Source organism: Columba livia, chromosome 17, assembly GCF_036013475.1.
Source record: "Columba livia isolate bColLiv1 breed racing homer chromosome 17, bColLiv1.pat.W.v2, whole genome shotgun sequence".
Classification (NCBI taxonomy): Eukaryota; Metazoa; Chordata; class Aves; order Columbiformes; family Columbidae; genus Columba; species Columba livia.
The window spans coordinates 8,911,816-8,928,808 of record NC_088618.1 but is presented as its reverse complement, the minus strand read 5'-3'; the positions used below and the strand labels follow the sequence as shown (position 1 = coordinate 8,928,808).

Genomic DNA, 16,993 nt, shown 5'->3' with positions numbered 1-16,993 from the left:
GTTTGCTCTCAACAAAAAGGGGAGAAGCTGGGGGTCGGGAATCTGGGAGTTGGACAAAGCACAAACGTGCTCATGGGAGGGTGTGCGGAGAGGCTGGGCAGGTCGGTGAGGCAGCAAAGGACCCGTTTTGCTCCAGCTGTGCGCAGAAGCCCAGCTGGGGCTGCGGGGAGCTGCGGGTTATAGAGAAAGGAAGCGGTCAGCAGTTCAGTGTAAACAGGCCATTTTCTTTAGACTTAGCACTGCTGGCGAGCTGCTACAGCAGAGCTGCAGTGCAGCGTCTGCAGGGGTTGCTGCTCGGGCACCAGCCCTGCGAGCACACTCGGGGCCAGAAGAAAGCTGCTGTCACCAATTTTGCTGGCTGGACTGCAATAGACCATCCTCAACAGACTTAACAATTAAAATCAGGTAAGAAGACAAATATCTGCTGCCTGTGTCAACACCGAAACTGCAAGAGTTTTGGGGCGTGTTCTTTCACTGCTAATGTTTAGGATTTCGTGCAGGTTGGAAAGGCGGAAAGTAAAAGGGACCGGTCTGCTTGAGCTCAGCCTGCAGGGACGTGTGTTGCAAGCTGTGGTTCATGGTGCCCTTTGCAACTGAAGGGCAGGTTTATTCAGGAAACAAATGCAGAAGCGGCAGCTGGCTCATTCCCCAAAAACAGTAAGGTCCAGCTGAAAGGACGTCCGAGACTGGTTTGAGCAGCTCCTTTTACCTTTCTGAGGATGGTAATAACTCGACTTGTGTTAAGCTGACACCCAGCACTAAGCAGCCGGCTCTGGGGATGGTGTCACCAGCCAGCAGAGACAAACGGACTTCCAGTTACAACCAGAGCTTTACAAGGAGGAAAAAACAGTTCTGCAAACTGGAACCCTCCTCATGACTTGTACCTGGAAATGGGAGGTCACAGTGACAGGAAGGCAGTAGGGGGACAAGGAAGGAGGGTGTGAAGGGCAATGCACAGGTGTGGAGGAAGAATCCATGGCCGCTTCATTCCAAAACCTGATTACAAACCCAGACAGAGCTACAACAAGTGGTAAGTGTAATCATTAACTTTACTGGAGAATCAGATGTGACAGGACAACAGTGGGACATTGACTGCATTTGGGACATCACACAGTTCCCTCTGCCCCAGCACTGGCCCAGCCATGGCAGCTCTTGTCAAGCCCGGCTTGAAGGGATTCCATCAGCTGACAAAGCTGCTCGGGGACAGGCCAAGAGCACCAACCCAGTTTGCAGAAGGAGATCGTGGGGTTGGCAGCAGCTTCATCTGGAAAAGCAGCTTTTCTCAGCTGCCAAGGCTGTTCTTTGTAAAGTATGGCATGAGTGTATGGCTGAGGTTATCTATTAATGGGACCAACCCCATTCTTCCCAGAAGCTGGAGGTCTCACGTGGGTACCCGCACAGTGCCCTGCTCCACGGTGCTGTGTCTCTTTGCTCGCACAGCTGAGGCAGCAGCCGGCAGTGGCCAAGTGCTCCCAGAGCCCTGGCAGCGTCCCCACCAAGGGCTGGGTCACAACCCATCCCTCTGCTGAAAAAGCAAGAATCTTCCAGCTGAGCTTGTTGCAAAGTGAAAGCCATTTTCAATTATTTTTCTTGTTTCAGACAAATCTGCTCTGTCATACCCTCAGTTGCCCCTTCTTGTAGTGCTGTGACCTGGAAAACTCAAACCAGGGATGGAAAGGGCAGCTCTGACTGGCCCCAGTTCACATATGGACCAAATCGCCTCTGTCCTCAAGCAGATCTAGTGATGCTGGAGCAAGAAAGAAAAGCCTATAGGGCTGCAGCTCAGAAACCTGTAGTGGCCAAGAGGGGAAAGCAGCTCACTACAGTCTAAGATGTAGGTTTTTTCCCTTCTGAGTTGTGGAAAGGCTGTGATTTAAGTGCATTTTGTGAAGTGGTGCTTCTCTATGATTTTTGGAAGAAATGCTGAAATACTACAAAAAGCCTACACGAAATCATCCATTTTACTTGAGTATAACCCACTAATTCTAGCTGACCGGGATTAGCAACACTTGCTTCGTATACTCCCGCATCTCGGGTGCCATCTGATCAGCAGTCAAGTTCTTGACATTCAAGATCGCTTGATGGGCTTCCTGGAAGAGCTGCTTCCCCACTGCTTCTTCCACCCGCTTGCGCCACGCTGCCAACTTGGGCCTCTCCTCGAAGATGTTGTGGCCGGCGCCCACGAGCTGCAGGGAGAGCAAGAGAACCCGGGAGTGAGTCAAACAACACATTGGCCAGTGATGGGAGCAGACTGAAGCGTGGATATGCGTTTGGCTCTAGGCAGCAGACAGTCACGTTAGGTGGAGTTCATCTCCAGTTTTTAGCTCGTAGGAAGCAAGTGGTGTCACCCTCGCAGCTGCTGGCCCTGGGGACGTGCAGCGGAAGAGCTCTGCAGTGGCTAACCCGTTAATTGCCTAAAGCAGAACACGGAGGTCCATGCACACCAGCACATCTCTTCCAAATATCTGTACTTTCTCTGCCTAGTTTGTAATTTATCTTTTTTTCTGAGGACCTTTGTCCACGCTGTCTCACCAAAGTAGGTGTTCCCTGGCAACCTCAATTATAGTTAAACCCAAAAAGGAACAAAATTTAACTCTGCTAAAGACTTAAGTGCAGGGACAAAGACCTGCCATGAAAGGTTGCTGGTGCAGCAGTCACCACTGCGCCTGGTCTGTCCCCAGCCCAGCGTCCACATCCCACAGGCTGGGGTCATTGCTCACCTGCATGAGCTCCACCACTGCTACGAGATCTGCCAGGGAGACCTCTTTGCCTGCAATGAAGGGCTTGTCCTGCAAGAACTTCTCCTCAAACTGGTTCAGGACAACATTCAGCTCTTCAATAGCACCTTGCAGCTTCTCTGGAGGGAGTGGCTCGCCGGTGATGAGAGGCAGAAACACCTGGCAGGGAGAAGGAAAAGTTGCTTTTTACATGTTTCCCTCCAGACTTAGTCTGTTCCCTGTCACTGCCACCCTCTGAGGATCCCTCACCCGCCATGCCCAAGAACAACTGGTGCTGCTAATCTGCGTTGGCATTTTAACATTAATGTCAGTCTTCTTCATGCCTGCCCTTGTCTATTCCCTAGAAAGTCTGAAATTTCAGCCACAGGAGTCTCCTTTCCAGGGAAGGCTGAACCATCAGCAAGCAACTGCATTTTGTTTTCCAGTGAGAGGTTCTTTTTTCCCATGAAGCTGGGCAGAAGGCAGTGAGCTGTGTCTGGTGTTGGCTGCTCACCCGGGACAAATCTGCTCTGGCTCGCGGTGCATGCAGAGCTGTGGCTGCAGCATGAGGTACTCGGGACACTTCAGTTAGGCTTGGCTGAGCAGCCAAGTCAGTTCCAGATCTAGTTTTGCTCCTGTCTGTCACTTGGCTTGTACATGTGTGCCCTGCACACACAGGAGGTCCTTCCTGGGCCATTGCACTCACAGCTCTTAGCACTTAGTTTTTAGTATATGATGCTCTTACCTTCAGAAGGAACACCTTTCTCTCCTTCTCACGAATCCTGGTGTGCTGCCAGGCCAGGTACTCATCAACTCTGGCCCTTTGCTGCAGGTCAGACGGGTACCAGTGATCAGGAGTCTTGAATTTCCGCACCAGGTACAGGAGGATTGCAATGCTGCCCAGAGAGCAAGGCAAATTGGTGAGCTGTCACCCGAGATTGAAGCACCTCATCCTTTCTTCCTCCCCCAGATTTTGCACTGCTGGACCAGCAGCAGCACAAACCTGATCTGAGTTGGGCAGAAGTGCAGGACACATAACTGCAGCGAGGCACATGAGTTTGTGCTGGCTTGACCAGCGGCTTGTGGACAGCATTGTCTGATATTAATACATCAGCCCAGCGAGACAGATATGGGCTGCTGGTACAGTTATTCCATCAACATTTTTGAGCAACTATGAGCCACAGGCTGAGTTTGTACCAAGTCTGAGCTTTGTATTGCCCGACCATCCAGCAGCATCAGATTTACTGCACTGAACTCCAGCCTCCAGCTGCAGGCAGAGAGCAGGAGAACACCAGGACAGGTATTTTGGCTTAGAAACATTGCTTACATGCAAGCTAGCTCCAAGCAGCAGCTTATAGATTTTTCCACGATCAGTGCTGTTTGAGTGGCTTACATGGAAAGCTGCTTTTGAAACACAGGTCTATGTTATGTGCAAGTGGAGCAGATAGGAAGGAGTCAAATAATAGTCACTACCAGGGCTGGAGTCCCAGCAGAGAGCAAACAGCTCACTGGCAGAATCCGAGCGTTAGGAAAAACAACACTGCAGTAGGGGTTGGAGCTTATGTGAGCCTCACCTCTCTGCTAAGGTGAAAGAACCGTCCTTTAACGCAGGCACCTGCATCAGGAGATTCACCTTCCGGAACTCCTCCAACCTGTGCTGCCCTGCGGAGGGACACAAGAAGTTGTGCTTGGCAGTGATGCTCAGGACCTGTCTGCAAACACCTGAGGAGTCTGTGGGGACCACCCGGCCTCACGTTCCCGGTTTTGATTGTACAAATACAGTCTTGTTAAAGTCTATTAGCAATCAAAAGTGCTGCAGGGTGCATATAGGGTTTGCTCTACGATGTTGCTTACTTGCTTATTGCCTGCATACCAGAACCGCCTCTCAACAGAGGTCAGAATGGTGAAAAGTCCTTTAATACCAACAGCACTTGCTAACTCAGGGCTTTATCAGCAATAAGTTTGTGCCTGGAGGTACCTGTCTGGTACGCACACGGAACACCAAGCTCCTCGGAGGACAGGGAGCTGGGTATCGGAAATGTGAACCACAAGGACTGGGAGAAAGCAAGGGATATTTGGGTTTTTTTGCTGGGACATAATGTAGCTTATACTAAACTCTTCTTTTAGTCCTCAGATGATTTTAGTGATTCCATATAAAGCCATGGGTACTTTATTATAGATCTATCAATCAGCTTTTTATGCAAGTTTTGCATATCCTTTATCACAGCAAATATGGATTTGAGTTTGCTTTTAGGCTGTCTTCCAGCACTTGGCAAACATGGTTAGTGACTCTTCCCCAGTCCCTTGGCTCACAGCCTGTCTCCCCCAGCCCTCTCAGAACGACTCTGGGATTCCCTGCACATGGTGTGCACATTCCAGGTCCTTGGGTGTCCCTGTGATTTCCACCCATTCTCACTCTTTCCACCCATTTCCTGGAGACTTACCCTGCCAGTAGCCCAAGAGCTTCTCTGGAGGGGGCACATTTAACTCGCCAGCTCAGATCCAAGCACATTTTCTCTCACCTGGTCCTTACACACCACGCAGTGATGGGTCCTGGGGCCGTATCCACGGGTGTGTGCTCATTTGGGGGCGGCGTGCCCGTACCCACCTGCCGAGCAGCTGGATGCCAAGCTGACCCAGCTGCAGGAACCCCCAGTGTGTCCCCATGGCGGGGTGAGCACACACTGCAGGAATGGGACGTACCTCTAGCATTCCCATGAGCCAAATTACACACCTTAATTCCCCTGACCAAAACAAGCACTGATGCCACAGGACGCGGATCTCTGGGAAACTGTGATTTCATTAACCTTCCTTCCTCTCAGTTCCCTGATACTATTATTTCAGTTGTTCCATTCTGCTTGCCTGCTGGTCTCCTCTCTTTGCACAAGTCTCACCACAAGTGTTTATTTATTGGGAAAGAAGGGGAAGGACACTAGACGAGCCTGTCCCCAGCTACAAACAGTAGCAACAGCTTTTCCTACCAAGACAGGTCATAAGAAAGCCATAGTAAGGTGCAACAATACACAGCTACGGTGTGCAGGGGAACACCCAGAGACAGAACCACAACACGCCTCAGGTTTCTTTGAGTCACAGGCTGGAGCCTTTTTCATTCCTTTATTGGTTTTAGCCCCAGGAGCCTTCTCACCTTTCATTGTTTTTAAGTACTATGTACTGTTTCTGTGCCCAGTTCACCTTGATTTCAAACCCAGCAGAGCTCTGGAAATGCTGAAGGATAACTTTTACCAGCTTCAGTTACACAGAAAGAAGATACAGATCTTTGGGTATCCTTTGATGAAAACACACACTTCCCCTCAGGCAGGCTCCTACCAATTAGCAGTTGGTTTTAATACAGACCAAACCACCTTCCCTTCTCCACTTTTCAGTGTTCGGATCCCTGTCATCCCTGTTAATCCCTGCTAAGAGGAGAAAAGCTGCTCTGCAGCAAGCGCTGCTGCTTACCGAAGTGCGAAGTTTTCTAAGGAAGTTGAATTAGAGAGCACAAACGGCACAGCTCTGCTGTCCTTACCCACACATGAATGTCCCACCTCTGCTGCTTTTTGTCTCCCATGTAAACACGGAATAGCCTCAGATCTATCCCATCCTGAGTGCTTCTCTGAAAAGTGGTCCTTTTTTTGGAGACCCTTTTTCCACTGGGGTGGGGCTGATATAAAAGTCATTCCAAACCTTTGAAGAGTCACATTTGTTGCAGAGGACTTTGTCTCACATTTGTCTCAGAGCACTGAGACTACTAGTCAAAAATCAGGGTTTCCTTAGGAAATTAGGTCCTGTTTTCACCTTAACATCAAGAGCCCTCTACAGCTGCAGGGCCACTCCATCCTCTTGCAGCATCTCACACCCATGGGGCCAATTGAGTCACCGGGTTCCACCTGTGGCTCTGTGAGGGGAGCCCAGGGTCCCCACAGATCTGTGCACAGCGACGAGGGGAGCAGCTGGGGGTCCCCGGGGTGCAGAGAACCCCCCAGCCCCACCATCCCTCAGCCCCACTCACCCTTCATCAGGTCCACGCGCTTGAACTCGAAGGGGATGTTGTTGCTGCGGGCGAAGATGTAGAGCGCCCGGCAGGGCTGCGAGAGCAGGTCCAGGTACAGCTCCAGCCCCATCCTGCTGCTGCCGCTTGCTCCGCTCCGCTCCCGCTCCGGACACCGGCCCCGCGGTCTTGTAGCAGCACCGGCCCTTCCCGCGGGGCGGAGCCGCCGCCCCGGGGCTGCCCCACCGCGCTACCGGCCCGGCCCCACCGCGGGCCTTTGCCCAAGGGACCCGCAGCCGGGAGCGGGAGGGCTCCGGCCAGAGGGGAGGGCAGGGCTGTGCCCAGTGGTTTCGAAGAACAGGGGAGATGCTGGTTCAAAGTTCCAAGCGGGCTCTGCCAGCTCGTGTTTGAACTTTGGCTCGGCTTCACAACTGCCCAGAGAGCTTAATGATAAGTGAAGTCAAAGTTAGGCTAAATCGATAGAAATGCAGGTGAGGTAGATCCGTGCTTGGTTCACGGACACTCGCAGCTCTTGCGTTAGAGAACCTTTGGTTTCTGCTATTCTGGCACCTGCTCAGGACACACAAAAACTGCCTGAGTCATGCAATGGGCAGACACACGCTACCTCACTGCTCTAAAACCACACATTACTCCCATCTTTACAAGACGCAACCACCCTTCCTGACACCCATCCCTCCAACTTGCCCATATAATGTATTGCTAATGCTGGTGTATGTTTATTTTACTAAGTATTAAGCCAGAGCTGGACTGTTTCCTGCTGAAGATCTCAGAGGGCAGTTGCAGGCTCCAGCTATGCTGTAGCTTTAAGCATTCTGCCAGGGCAGCGGCATGTGTCAAATACAGAGTTTTGGCTTGCAGTGATACTAACCAAGCCCAGTATATTCATCTTCAACATCAGACATTTTAGCCTGCATTAACACCAATCTAACACTTAACAATACCTGCTGGTACCGAAAGTTGAAACAACATAGTCAAGGAAATAGCAAGAAAAGCACAAAACTATACAAGTGAAAAATCCTTTCAACACTATCTCCATCCTTGTACCCAAGAATCTTTATTAACACAGTTTTAAAAATATATATATCATTTATTTAAAAGTTGCAATGACTTTAGCCTAGAGCAGCTCGCCAAACAACCCTGCTGTGGGCACCGTGCAGGTGTTCATGCATTTGCAGGTAGAGCTGCTTGTGCAGTCAGACAGAACCAGGAGCTGTCTCACAGCCCACCCCTCTGGAGAGCAGCAGTTCCATCAGGCCCCCGCTCCAGAGCTGCGTAACAGCTCAATGGTGGTAGTTTTACACATGCCAGTACACGATGCAAGGTCCTCTTTGAGATAGCTGTATCTATCTTTTTTTTTAAGGCAGTTACTGAACTCTGTTCACATTGTCCTTGAAAGGGGAAGACTACTTCAGATATGATAAGGCTGAGGAGTCGACCATTCAGGGACCGTGTCTCCTTGCCATGCTGGGTAGCAGTCCATCACCGATCCTGCTCAGCTGCTTCAGCGCCACAAAGCACGACCACCTCAGCTTCCATTCATTCAGGCTCGTTTCTGTGCTCGCTCGTTCTGTTCAAAATTAAAGTTGAGAAGGTGACTGAAGATGCCCTTGTCTCAGAGTCACATAGGAGGGACTTCGGGGAAGCAATGGGACAATTTAATAATCCTTTCTGCTCCAGTTCTCAAACACTGCTAGTCTGCAACTCAAAATCACCATTTTTCAAGAGCAGATATTTATCAGGAATCCTTCAACTGGAGACCAGAACACCTGGCAAATCATACAGCACAGTCTATTATGGATCCCTAGTCCACCCATTTGGCAAGTTAAATGCTGCCCCTGCTTTTGTCTGAAAGCTCCCAGCCTTCTCACTCGTGTATAAAGGAGGGCCAGCTAAAAATGCTTTCCTGGCCTGGAATACCCAACTTCTAGTCAGCAGGAACTCTGTAATGACAACAAGTTCCATTTCTGCATTTTGTTCATCTGCCTCTGGGTAGCTGCCAAGATCCCAGCTCCAAAGGTACCGAGAAAGGCAGAAAAGGAAACACCACGAACCATAGAACAGAATCATAGAATCATTTAGGTTGGAAAAGACCCTCAAGATCGAGTCCAACCGTAAATCCAGCACTGCCAAGTCCACCACTAAACCATGTCCTTAAGTGCCACGTTTACACATCTTTCAAATACACCCAGGGATGCTGCCTACCTTTCTTTTAACAGAAAAGATCCTTCTGCCCTCCCCACCCTTTCTGAGTAATGATGCACCCAAAACCACCGCCCACATACTGAAATGTAAATGTCTCAGTAAAAGGATCCTGGACACTAACACTTGTGCGAGCCATGACTGGCAATAATCTGCAAGCTGTAGCTTGTAATCTTTACCCCCATTTCAATTACCTTGACTGTCTTCTCAAGCTTACACAGAGCTTCCTCATATTCCTGCACCAGCGGCTTTAATGAGTTGCCCTTCACTGGGTGCTTCTTTACGTCTCGGATGCCGGCATCCTTCAACATGCGCAGAAACCTACGTTCCTGCGAAACAAAACCGACACGGGAGATGAGACACCCCACTGCCCATCAGCTAGAAAACGAGCACGTTTTGGAATGTGCTGCCTAGTCAGGAATCACCTGAAGTCTCCAAGTCCAGAGCTCAGCTGGCTGGGAAAGGTGGGAAGCACTACGAACCTCACCTTCCTTACAGCCCTCCACGCACCCTGATCAAACAAACCCCCCACCAAGTTCGCACCTGAATTCTAAGGACCAAGCTGAAAGCGACACCCACTTCTCCTGCACGAGCTGTTCTTCCAACTCTGAAAACACAAAAAGTAGCATCAGGTCAGTTTAGCCATCTGGTCGCTGCCGTTATCACCTCCAAGAGTTCGATTCTGAAATTCTCCAGAGTTAAGAAAGTCCGAGTTTTTTAATGCCAGCACAGCAGGACTGGCCACGTGTCACACAGGATGAACGTCACCAGGGCTCGTTTATAGCTGCTGAGCCGCTGCAGTTTTCTGATAATCTAGAAACCCAGCACGTGATGCTGTCCAGGACAGTATTTCTAGCTCCTGTAAAATACAGTTTCTAAAATAGGGTGCTCATTTTCCATTTCAATACTGCAATACACTGACGATGCTGCAAACTTAATTTTTATTGGAAAGCTATTTGCATATTAAAGTAAAAGACTGCAAAGCTAAAACCCCTTTTAAATGCATGTCACTTTTGCTAAATATTTCAAAGTAAGCCAAGCTCAAACATCTTCCTGTTGTTCCTGGTTGTCTTACCGGTGAATATATGTCCTGATGAACTGTGGCGCATCATAGTTAATTACATAATTCACTCCTTTAATGTCGATCCCTCGTGCAGTGGCATCTGTGCTGATTAACCTGGTTTTAAATGTATATATAGTCATCGTCAGGTAACATCTCTTGCACTACACACACACACACAAGTGAACACAGCACAACTCTCACTGATCTCCCTGTGGCCGCCGAGCATGGCAGCAGCACTAAGCCACTCCTTGCTGTCCCTGGCACCATTAGCTGCCCGCAGACCCCAGAGCATCACGAGTCGTCACCTACTGCCGTGCATGAGAAGCTACTGTTTCCAGGTTCTCTACGCACCTGACACCAAAACAGTTCCCACCATACTGGACGTTACACACCTGTAGCTATATGAACATTCCATAAGGGCACTGAATACAGACAGAGGTGTGAAATTACAGTAGTGAAGGAGGAAATAAACACAGGGTTTGGATTTAAAAAAAAAAAAATCCAGAAAATAAATACTGACCTTCTTCTCAGATACAGTTCCACACAGCTACCAAGATCACAAAGCAAGGCAAACACAGGGATAGAAGTAAATCTGGATGCCAGTCTGATCAGGGATTTCTTTGGCAGGAAGCAGTAATACTATATATAGTTCCAGCACCAAAATCCATTTTCTTCCAGTAAGTGCCAGACCCCAAGCACACACATTAAACTTGAGATTCACAGAACTGTATGTGTTTTGGAAAACTATATGAATAAGCAGTCAAATTTACTGCTTGTTATAAAATAACAATCAGCAATTCAGATTACAGCTACATTAGAGAAGTCCAAATTACATGCAGAGTGAACAATTCAAAAGTCCCAAGTCCAAGTCTCACATGCACTCTGTAAATTGCTTCCTACATGCCCTGTTTTACAAGGGTTCCCTATTAACTGTGTTCTTGGTTCTACCTAGTTTTTTACACTGGAAATATCCTATGTTGAACAACAGACGGGAAACTAATTTAAGATGCTCACAGTTGTATTTTGCCTTGCTCAAATTCCTTCATGGTTCTCTGCCTCTCATTTGGAGATAACCGAGAAGAAAATTCAGCCACAGTGACTCTACCAAAGGCTTGAACCAGCAGGAACAATCTGCAGGTAAGTGGAATAGAAACAGTCACTTCATTACTCTGTAACATTACCTGACAGGTACCTACTAGGGTGATCTCATTCTTATATTCACCTGTGAGAAGCTTCTCTGGAGTTGGTAAAGCACAACACGCGGCTAAATTTCATTGTCAGCATGAAATGCAAGAGGAGCAAAGGCTTGGAATTCAGGTCACAAGGCACATAACATTGCTGCAGGCGACAGGAAAGAAGTTCAGAGACAAGAGTTACCTCTTGCCAAAGATGTCTTACTCTGAAACCCATTAAGTTTCCATGACCCACAGAGGCTTGGATGTTTTACAACTAACAGCAGCAATAGCAGAGTCTGCAACGCCACCCCCTCTAGAACAAGTCATGGAGGAAACAGCACAAAGTGGAGACGGGAGACCTGGGCTTTTTTGTTCGCGCTTCTCCATAGCAAATAACAACCCACGCTGCGTTCTTGTCTGCACAGTGACGTGTAGCTACGTGCCTTGAAATGCATGTTATACATAGGGACAGCTGGAAAGTGGTACTACATTACTTCATACCTCCCTTCCCCATTGTTGGTGAACTTAATTCTGCATGAAGAAAGTTTTAATTAAAAAAAGCAATCCAGCCTTAACCAAATGAACACTTAAGTAATGAAAACAAATGTGCAAAAGTAAAGGTCTATGGATAATAAATACTCCCAAACCCACTTTGCCCGGCACCTCTGTAACGCAAGGAATTGTAGGGAAGGCATATTTTTTTTTAGGGTAAAACCAGAACCAGATAATCCAGAGTTAAACAAATCTTCAAGTACAATTTATACAGGAGAATTAATGTCATATCTACCGATAGCCCCTCGGGGAGTGTGTATTTAGTGTCTTGTTCAGTCTCTGTTCCCTCCCCAAGACTTTTCTTCTCAGAATAGACAGACGTGAAGAGGCGAGGCTGGAATAAGTTCAGCTGCTGCAGTTTTTCCGGGTCCTGGGTGAGCGTGGCTGAAAACAGGAGTTTCTGTAAGGGTATCTGAGGATAGCAGGAGCTGAAATAAACAGCACATGGAAACTGAGCTTTGAGGATGGGGCAAAGCAGTTCCCCCACAAGTGCCTTCAGATGATATTATGAGGGAAGCAATTAACTCTTTTTGATGCTCTTATCCTGATCATTCCAACAGTTTTCCTTCACATCCATTACTCAGCTTGCCAGAGGGCATTACTAGAGTCACTGTGCAAGTGAATCAGGGACTTGCAATATCTGCGCCTTCTTTTGATGCTCCTTTAACCTACTTAAGGAAAGCCTGGAGAATACAATACTTAGGCTTTGGTCGAGGAGACATCCTCTAGTATCACCTCTTCACTGTCTTTTTCAAGCTTTGCAAAAGCAGCTGCCTGGCTTGGGCAGACATTTCTCAGAGTGAGCAAGTTTTGGGAGTGCCATTGAGGGAGCAGCGTAAAGCAGAGCAGTGGCATCTAAGTGCTGGTGTCTGAGCTACCAGTCCAAAGAAACACATTTGGCAACTTACCTGGCTGCTGTTATAGGCCCTGGTTTGGTCCTCTGAAAAAGCGTGTTGGAGCCAGAGCCATTTTCCACTTGGAATGCAGCTTTGACAATTTGGTTCAGACAGTTCTGGTGCATGTCATCAATCATACGGTCAGCTTCATCCACGATCTGATACACAAGGACAAAAACCGCTACTTGTTAAATGCTGCCTGGCACTGGGCAACTTTTATTTCCTTTTTGTAATATTATCATTATCGAATGAAGGCAGAAGTTTCTACCCCAAAACTGAACTTTGCTTTTATTTCAGCGACTCGGTAGCCAGCCTGACATTCAAACTACAGACAAGTTCCTCTGCACATGAACCTAATCCATGTCTCCCAATAAGAGATACAAATCTCCATATCCTAAATAAGATTGCAACTATGTTTCTGCACAGACTCTCATATGGTGGAAACTACTACAGTCTGATAATTTAATCAGATCTTGACCAACAGGGCTTTGAGTTCGTGTTTGCAAGAGGCTAAGAGAGAAGGGGCAGTGGGCAGATACTTGGGTGTCACGAGTTGGAATGAAACATCTCGAGACTGTTGCCTGAGGATTCTGGAGACCAGGCCCATACAACGGTACCGACAGAGATTATTTATCTACCATTCAAGAACAAAGCAGGAACTACAGCTGTAACAGACCTCACACTAAGATGGGAGACCTGTGGAGTTGACTCACCAGGAAGCGAAGCTGCGTCAGGCTGAACCCCGGGGTCTGGTTGATATGATCTGTGAGCCGCCCTGGCGTAGCCACAATAATATCAGCTAGGCTGCAGTAGCCCGTCACTCTGAAAGAACAACCAGCCCATCAGTAAGTTTCTCCCTACACTGTAAAGCATGTAATCAAGATCGCTGGTCAGCAGAGCTTCAGATTTTCCTACTATTTACTTAACTGAGAAATAATATAATTCGAATATGCGCTTTACTTTGGGAGGCATGCAAAGGCAGTGCTGGACACTAACCCCTAATTTTAAATAAAAACCATAATTCTTCATTGCTCTTATAAAAAAAGCTTAGTTGCAGCAAAATCTCTTAACACTCCTTTGTACCTGTGGGTATAAAAGGTTAACATTTGCACTCTGCTCAGCTGGTCAAGAACCCCAATATCTAATAATTATTGCAAGATGGCATGACACAGCTGCCTGTATTTTGACCTTCTGCTTACTGAGATTAAATAGTTTACGATATCTTTAAACTTTATCAAAAGACTTTTTAACCTACTTTTTCTGCACAAGCATTTCCTGCTCTTTTGCAAAAGATTTCTGGCCAGTAATCAGAACGACCTTCAGACCTGTCCCATCAGTGTAAATGTTGAACACTTTACTCACCTGCAAAGAGATGCACTTGGTTAGCCAGAACAAAAATTGGTTAAAGTAATACATTCCATTCCACTAACATCAAACCCACTGATGGGTCTTCAACCTCCCTCACAGAACAGCCAAGTCTTGACTGCACCAGCCCTTCTGTCAGCCCAGCTCTGCTCAGGGAGGTGAGGAGACACATACCTGCTGTGCCAGTTCTTTGGTGGGCAGAACAACCAGAGCTCGTACTTGGCAAACTACTCGATCTAGCAGAACCTGCCAAAACAAAGGCCAAATGAGTCCCTGAAGGCAGTGGGGAGAGAAGAGGGTTCTGGTATCTAACCTAGCAAGAAGGGATGGGCTTGACACATCCTCACGGAATTTTATGTCTCCATTTTACCCTCCCAAGTCCTCACGCTAAGCTTATCTGAGAAACGGAGTGGGATGCTGAGATGAAGGGGACTCATACAGCTCCCTCAACTCTGAGATAAAAACCTGCTGCTTGGCAGCCACAAATTCCTCGGCTTTTTGACCTACTAAGTTCAGGTTTTGCTTGAACAAAAGCAACCCCAGCACCTTCCCAACAGGTATTTCACTGGGGGTGAACTCACCTGGACTATGGGTATGACAAAAGACAGGGTTTTACCACTGCCAGTGGGTGCTGAGACACAGATGTCTTTGGGGCGATATCCTCCCTGCCCCATCAAATACCCATTGGATGCGCTCTGGAGAATGGCAGGAATCACCTCTGCCTGCACTGAACGAACACAGAAACAAACATTAACTACAGAGTCAACTGGGCTAAACCCAGTGCATCCAGACAAGCAGTTATACACAATTAATCTGTTTTCACATCTGTGCTGCTGTTGCTATAGACATGAGAGAGGAAGAAATCAAAACCAGTTGTTAAAAAGAGACACTATCTGTTTTTGCCTGGCTCTTGTACACTCCTGGGAGCTCAGCACTGAACACGGAGATTCCCCCCTCCATGAATTCAGCTACTTCTCATGCTCAGCTAGGATGTTACTCTGTTAAATGTTGGTTTCAACTCACACCTGTCTCCTTGTTCTCACAGTAGGATGGCACTGGACAGATTTAAAACCTATGAATATTTGTCTGTAAGCGTCGTTTCTTTGAAATACGAACTACTCTTTCATCAACACAGAATATGCAACACAGCAACGCAGCCTTATCTGCTGAGGAGCAAAATGCACAACACCTATAGGCGCTGGAGTAAGTCAAGCTGTTACTTCAAGCCATCATATTTTGTGAAGCTACATTTATGACTAGATAACAGACTTCAATTACTCAGCTTAGATAAAGCTTTGAAATTAAATTGTTAAAACTGGTACAATCAGTTTGATGCATTAAACTTGGTTTTATGTTTTACTTCACTAACTACGTAAGACACGCAGCAAGAGACTGCAGGAACTATCTAAGTCAGTTTAGAAAGACACAAAAGCACAATCAAGGTACCTGGAAAAAAGGACTGTATCCCATTCATCTGCAGCTTTTTCAACAGCCGGGGATGAATTCCTGGGATATCTCCAACTGGAACTAGATTATCCTTGATACGTTTTTGCACTAGTTTGGGTTGAGCAAGCCACTGTGGCAAGAAGGGCTGAACCTGAGGTGAAGGAAAGTAGAATAATAAAGCATTCCTGCCATTAAACAGGCAATGCCATACATAAATATGCTGTCAAGATGCATGTTCCTTCCTGGCCACCATCAAAACTCAGTCAAGCTAGTTACCTTCTGCACTGGCTTTTTGTCATAGTCTCCAAGAACCACCAAACTAGAGGGGGGAGGTTTTGCTTCTTCCTCTGAGGCTGCTATGGATGGCTCATCCTTTGTGCTTTGATTTCCTTCTGCTCTTTCACTGTTCTCTTTCTTCCTTGTTTCAGCTGCCTCTGTTTCCTCATCCCTCTTCTTCCTTTTAGAAGACTTCAAGTTGCTTCTGTTTTCCTGTTGTTTGGTGTCTTCTTCAGAATCTGGAATTTGGATAACAGGAATATAAAGCTACAGGTCAGAGCGTACTACAGAAAAGGGATGCAGGGAACACTTTACAATGTAGGACTTAAGCAACAACTTCCAAACTCCTCCTTCTTCCTAAATCCAAGTGCAAATGCCAAACATTTCTTTGTTACTATGGAGGCAACTGAAGACTGAGGTGACACGCTTCCCTCCTTCCCTTACACTAAACTGATCCTTTTAGTTTACAATATGGGGCTTTCCCCTAAAAAATGGAATTACTTTGGGGACATCATAAGCACAGGAAAGCAACACTTATCACCATGCAAATTCGGCAAGTTACTTGAAGGGCAAATTGTGTCTACTTCTCTGCTGAGAACTGTTGACCACAATGAAATCCTACAGCCTCCGTTTATCGTTACCTGTTCCGGTTCTCTCTTGCGGCACTTTGGATTTTCTGTTTCCTTTTTTCCTCTCGGAGGGAGCGCTGCCACCTGCTGCCTGCTGGCTGCCCGCCCTTTCCTCAGAAGAGCTGCGGGGCTCTTTCTTCTCCAGCTTCCCCCGGGCCTGCGCACGGCGCCGCTCCTCGCTCTCCTGCTTCCTCTTTCTCTTTCCGCCGCCGGGCTCAGCCCCGGCCCGTTCGCCTCCATCCTGCTCGGGCTGCGCCTGCTCCCGCTTCTTCAGCTGCCGGGCCCTTGCCTGCTGCTGCAGCCGCTCCAGCAGCACCCGAGCCCGGTTCTCCGCCTCGGCCCCGTCCTCCTGCTGCTCCTCATCCCCGCCGTACCTGGAACAGCGCGGACCTCCTCAGGCACCCGCCGCCCGCACCGGCCCGGCCAGCCAAGCACCCCCCAAGCCCGTGGTGCGCGGGGACGCCGGGGAGCTGCTCCCGCAGCCAGACCCAGTCCCGGGCTGAGCCCGATCCCGGCAGCGGCGGGACCCCCGGTACCTGTTGATGCAGAACAGCGCCATGGCCGCGCCGCCCGGGGCGCACGGAGATGACGTCACGGAGGCCGCGTGGCGCGCGGCGGAAGGCTCCAGAAGGCGGGAGGGGCGGTGCCGCGCGCACGCTGAGGGGA

General features: G+C 48.3%; 2 protein-coding genes and 1 long non-coding RNA gene across 4 annotated transcripts in view; 1 reads left to right on the top strand and 2 right to left on the bottom strand.

The window, feature by feature from the left end:
• LOC135575639 (uncharacterized) overlaps positions 1-9,915 on the top strand; it is a 12,990-nt gene extending 3,075 nt beyond the window's left edge. Inside the window, exon 2 of the long non-coding RNA XR_010466795.1 lies at positions 232-9,915. This is a non-coding gene — a long non-coding RNA (uncharacterized LOC135575639). The remainder of the gene's footprint in view (positions 1-231) is intronic.
• Positions 1,032-6,987, bottom strand: LOC102092280 (glutathione S-transferase theta-1). 2 transcript variants are annotated; one of them, XM_021289640.2, is made up of 5 exons: positions 6,727-6,987; positions 4,292-4,379; positions 3,463-3,613; positions 2,721-2,897; positions 1,032-2,186 (listed from the first exon to the last, which is right to left on the bottom strand). In XM_021289640.2, exons 1-5 carry the CDS (start codon positions 6,836-6,838, stop codon positions 1,986-1,988), a joined length of 729 nt encoding a protein of 242 aa, XP_021145315.2. In that variant the 5' UTR covers positions 6,839-6,987; the 3' UTR covers positions 1,032-1,985. The 2 variants fall into 2 exon arrangements, with proteins under 2 accessions (XP_021145315.2, XP_064889807.1); XM_065033735.1 differs by lacking the exons at positions 2,721-2,897; positions 3,463-3,613 and having other exon boundaries at positions 6,727-6,858.
• Positions 7,758-16,993, bottom strand: DDX51 (DEAD-box helicase 51). The gene is made up of 16 exons (XM_065033713.1): positions 16,864-16,993; positions 16,340-16,701; positions 15,699-15,937; positions 15,423-15,573; positions 14,558-14,703; positions 14,151-14,222; positions 13,867-13,973; positions 13,325-13,433; positions 12,624-12,769; positions 11,951-12,143; positions 11,211-11,326; positions 11,003-11,119; positions 10,001-10,102; positions 9,469-9,532; positions 9,120-9,254; positions 7,758-8,293 (listed from the first exon to the last, which is right to left on the bottom strand). Exons 1-16 carry the CDS (start codon positions 16,884-16,886, stop codon positions 8,267-8,269), a joined length of 2,109 nt encoding a protein of 702 aa, XP_064889785.1. The 5' UTR covers positions 16,887-16,993; the 3' UTR covers positions 7,758-8,266.

Excerpts from the sequence above, each read along its gene's own strand:
- LOC102092280 (XM_021289640.2), bottom strand. The coding sequence starts at position 6,838 with ATGGGGCTGGAGCTGTACCTGGACCTGCTCTCGCAGCCCTGCCGGGCG. Across the intron at positions 4,380-6,726 it reads GCGCGTGGACCTGATGAAGG|GGCAGCACAGGTTGGAGGAG; the intron begins GTGAGTGGGGCT and ends GTCCCTCCGCAG. Across the intron at positions 2,898-3,462 it reads GAAAGGTGTTCCTTCTGAAG|GTGTTTCTGCCTCTCATCAC; the intron begins GTAAGAGCATCA and ends TCTCCCTGCCAG.
- DDX51 (XM_065033713.1), bottom strand. The coding sequence starts at position 16,886 with ATGGCGCTGTTCTGCATCAACAG. Across the intron at positions 15,938-16,339 it reads GCAAGAGAGAACCGGAACAG|ATTCTGAAGAAGACACCAAA; the intron begins GTAACGATAAAC and ends TCCAAATTCCAG. Across the intron at positions 9,533-10,000 it reads ATCAGGACATATATTCACCG|AGTTGGAAGAACAGCTCGTG; the intron begins GTAAGACAACCA and ends TTGTGTTTTCAG.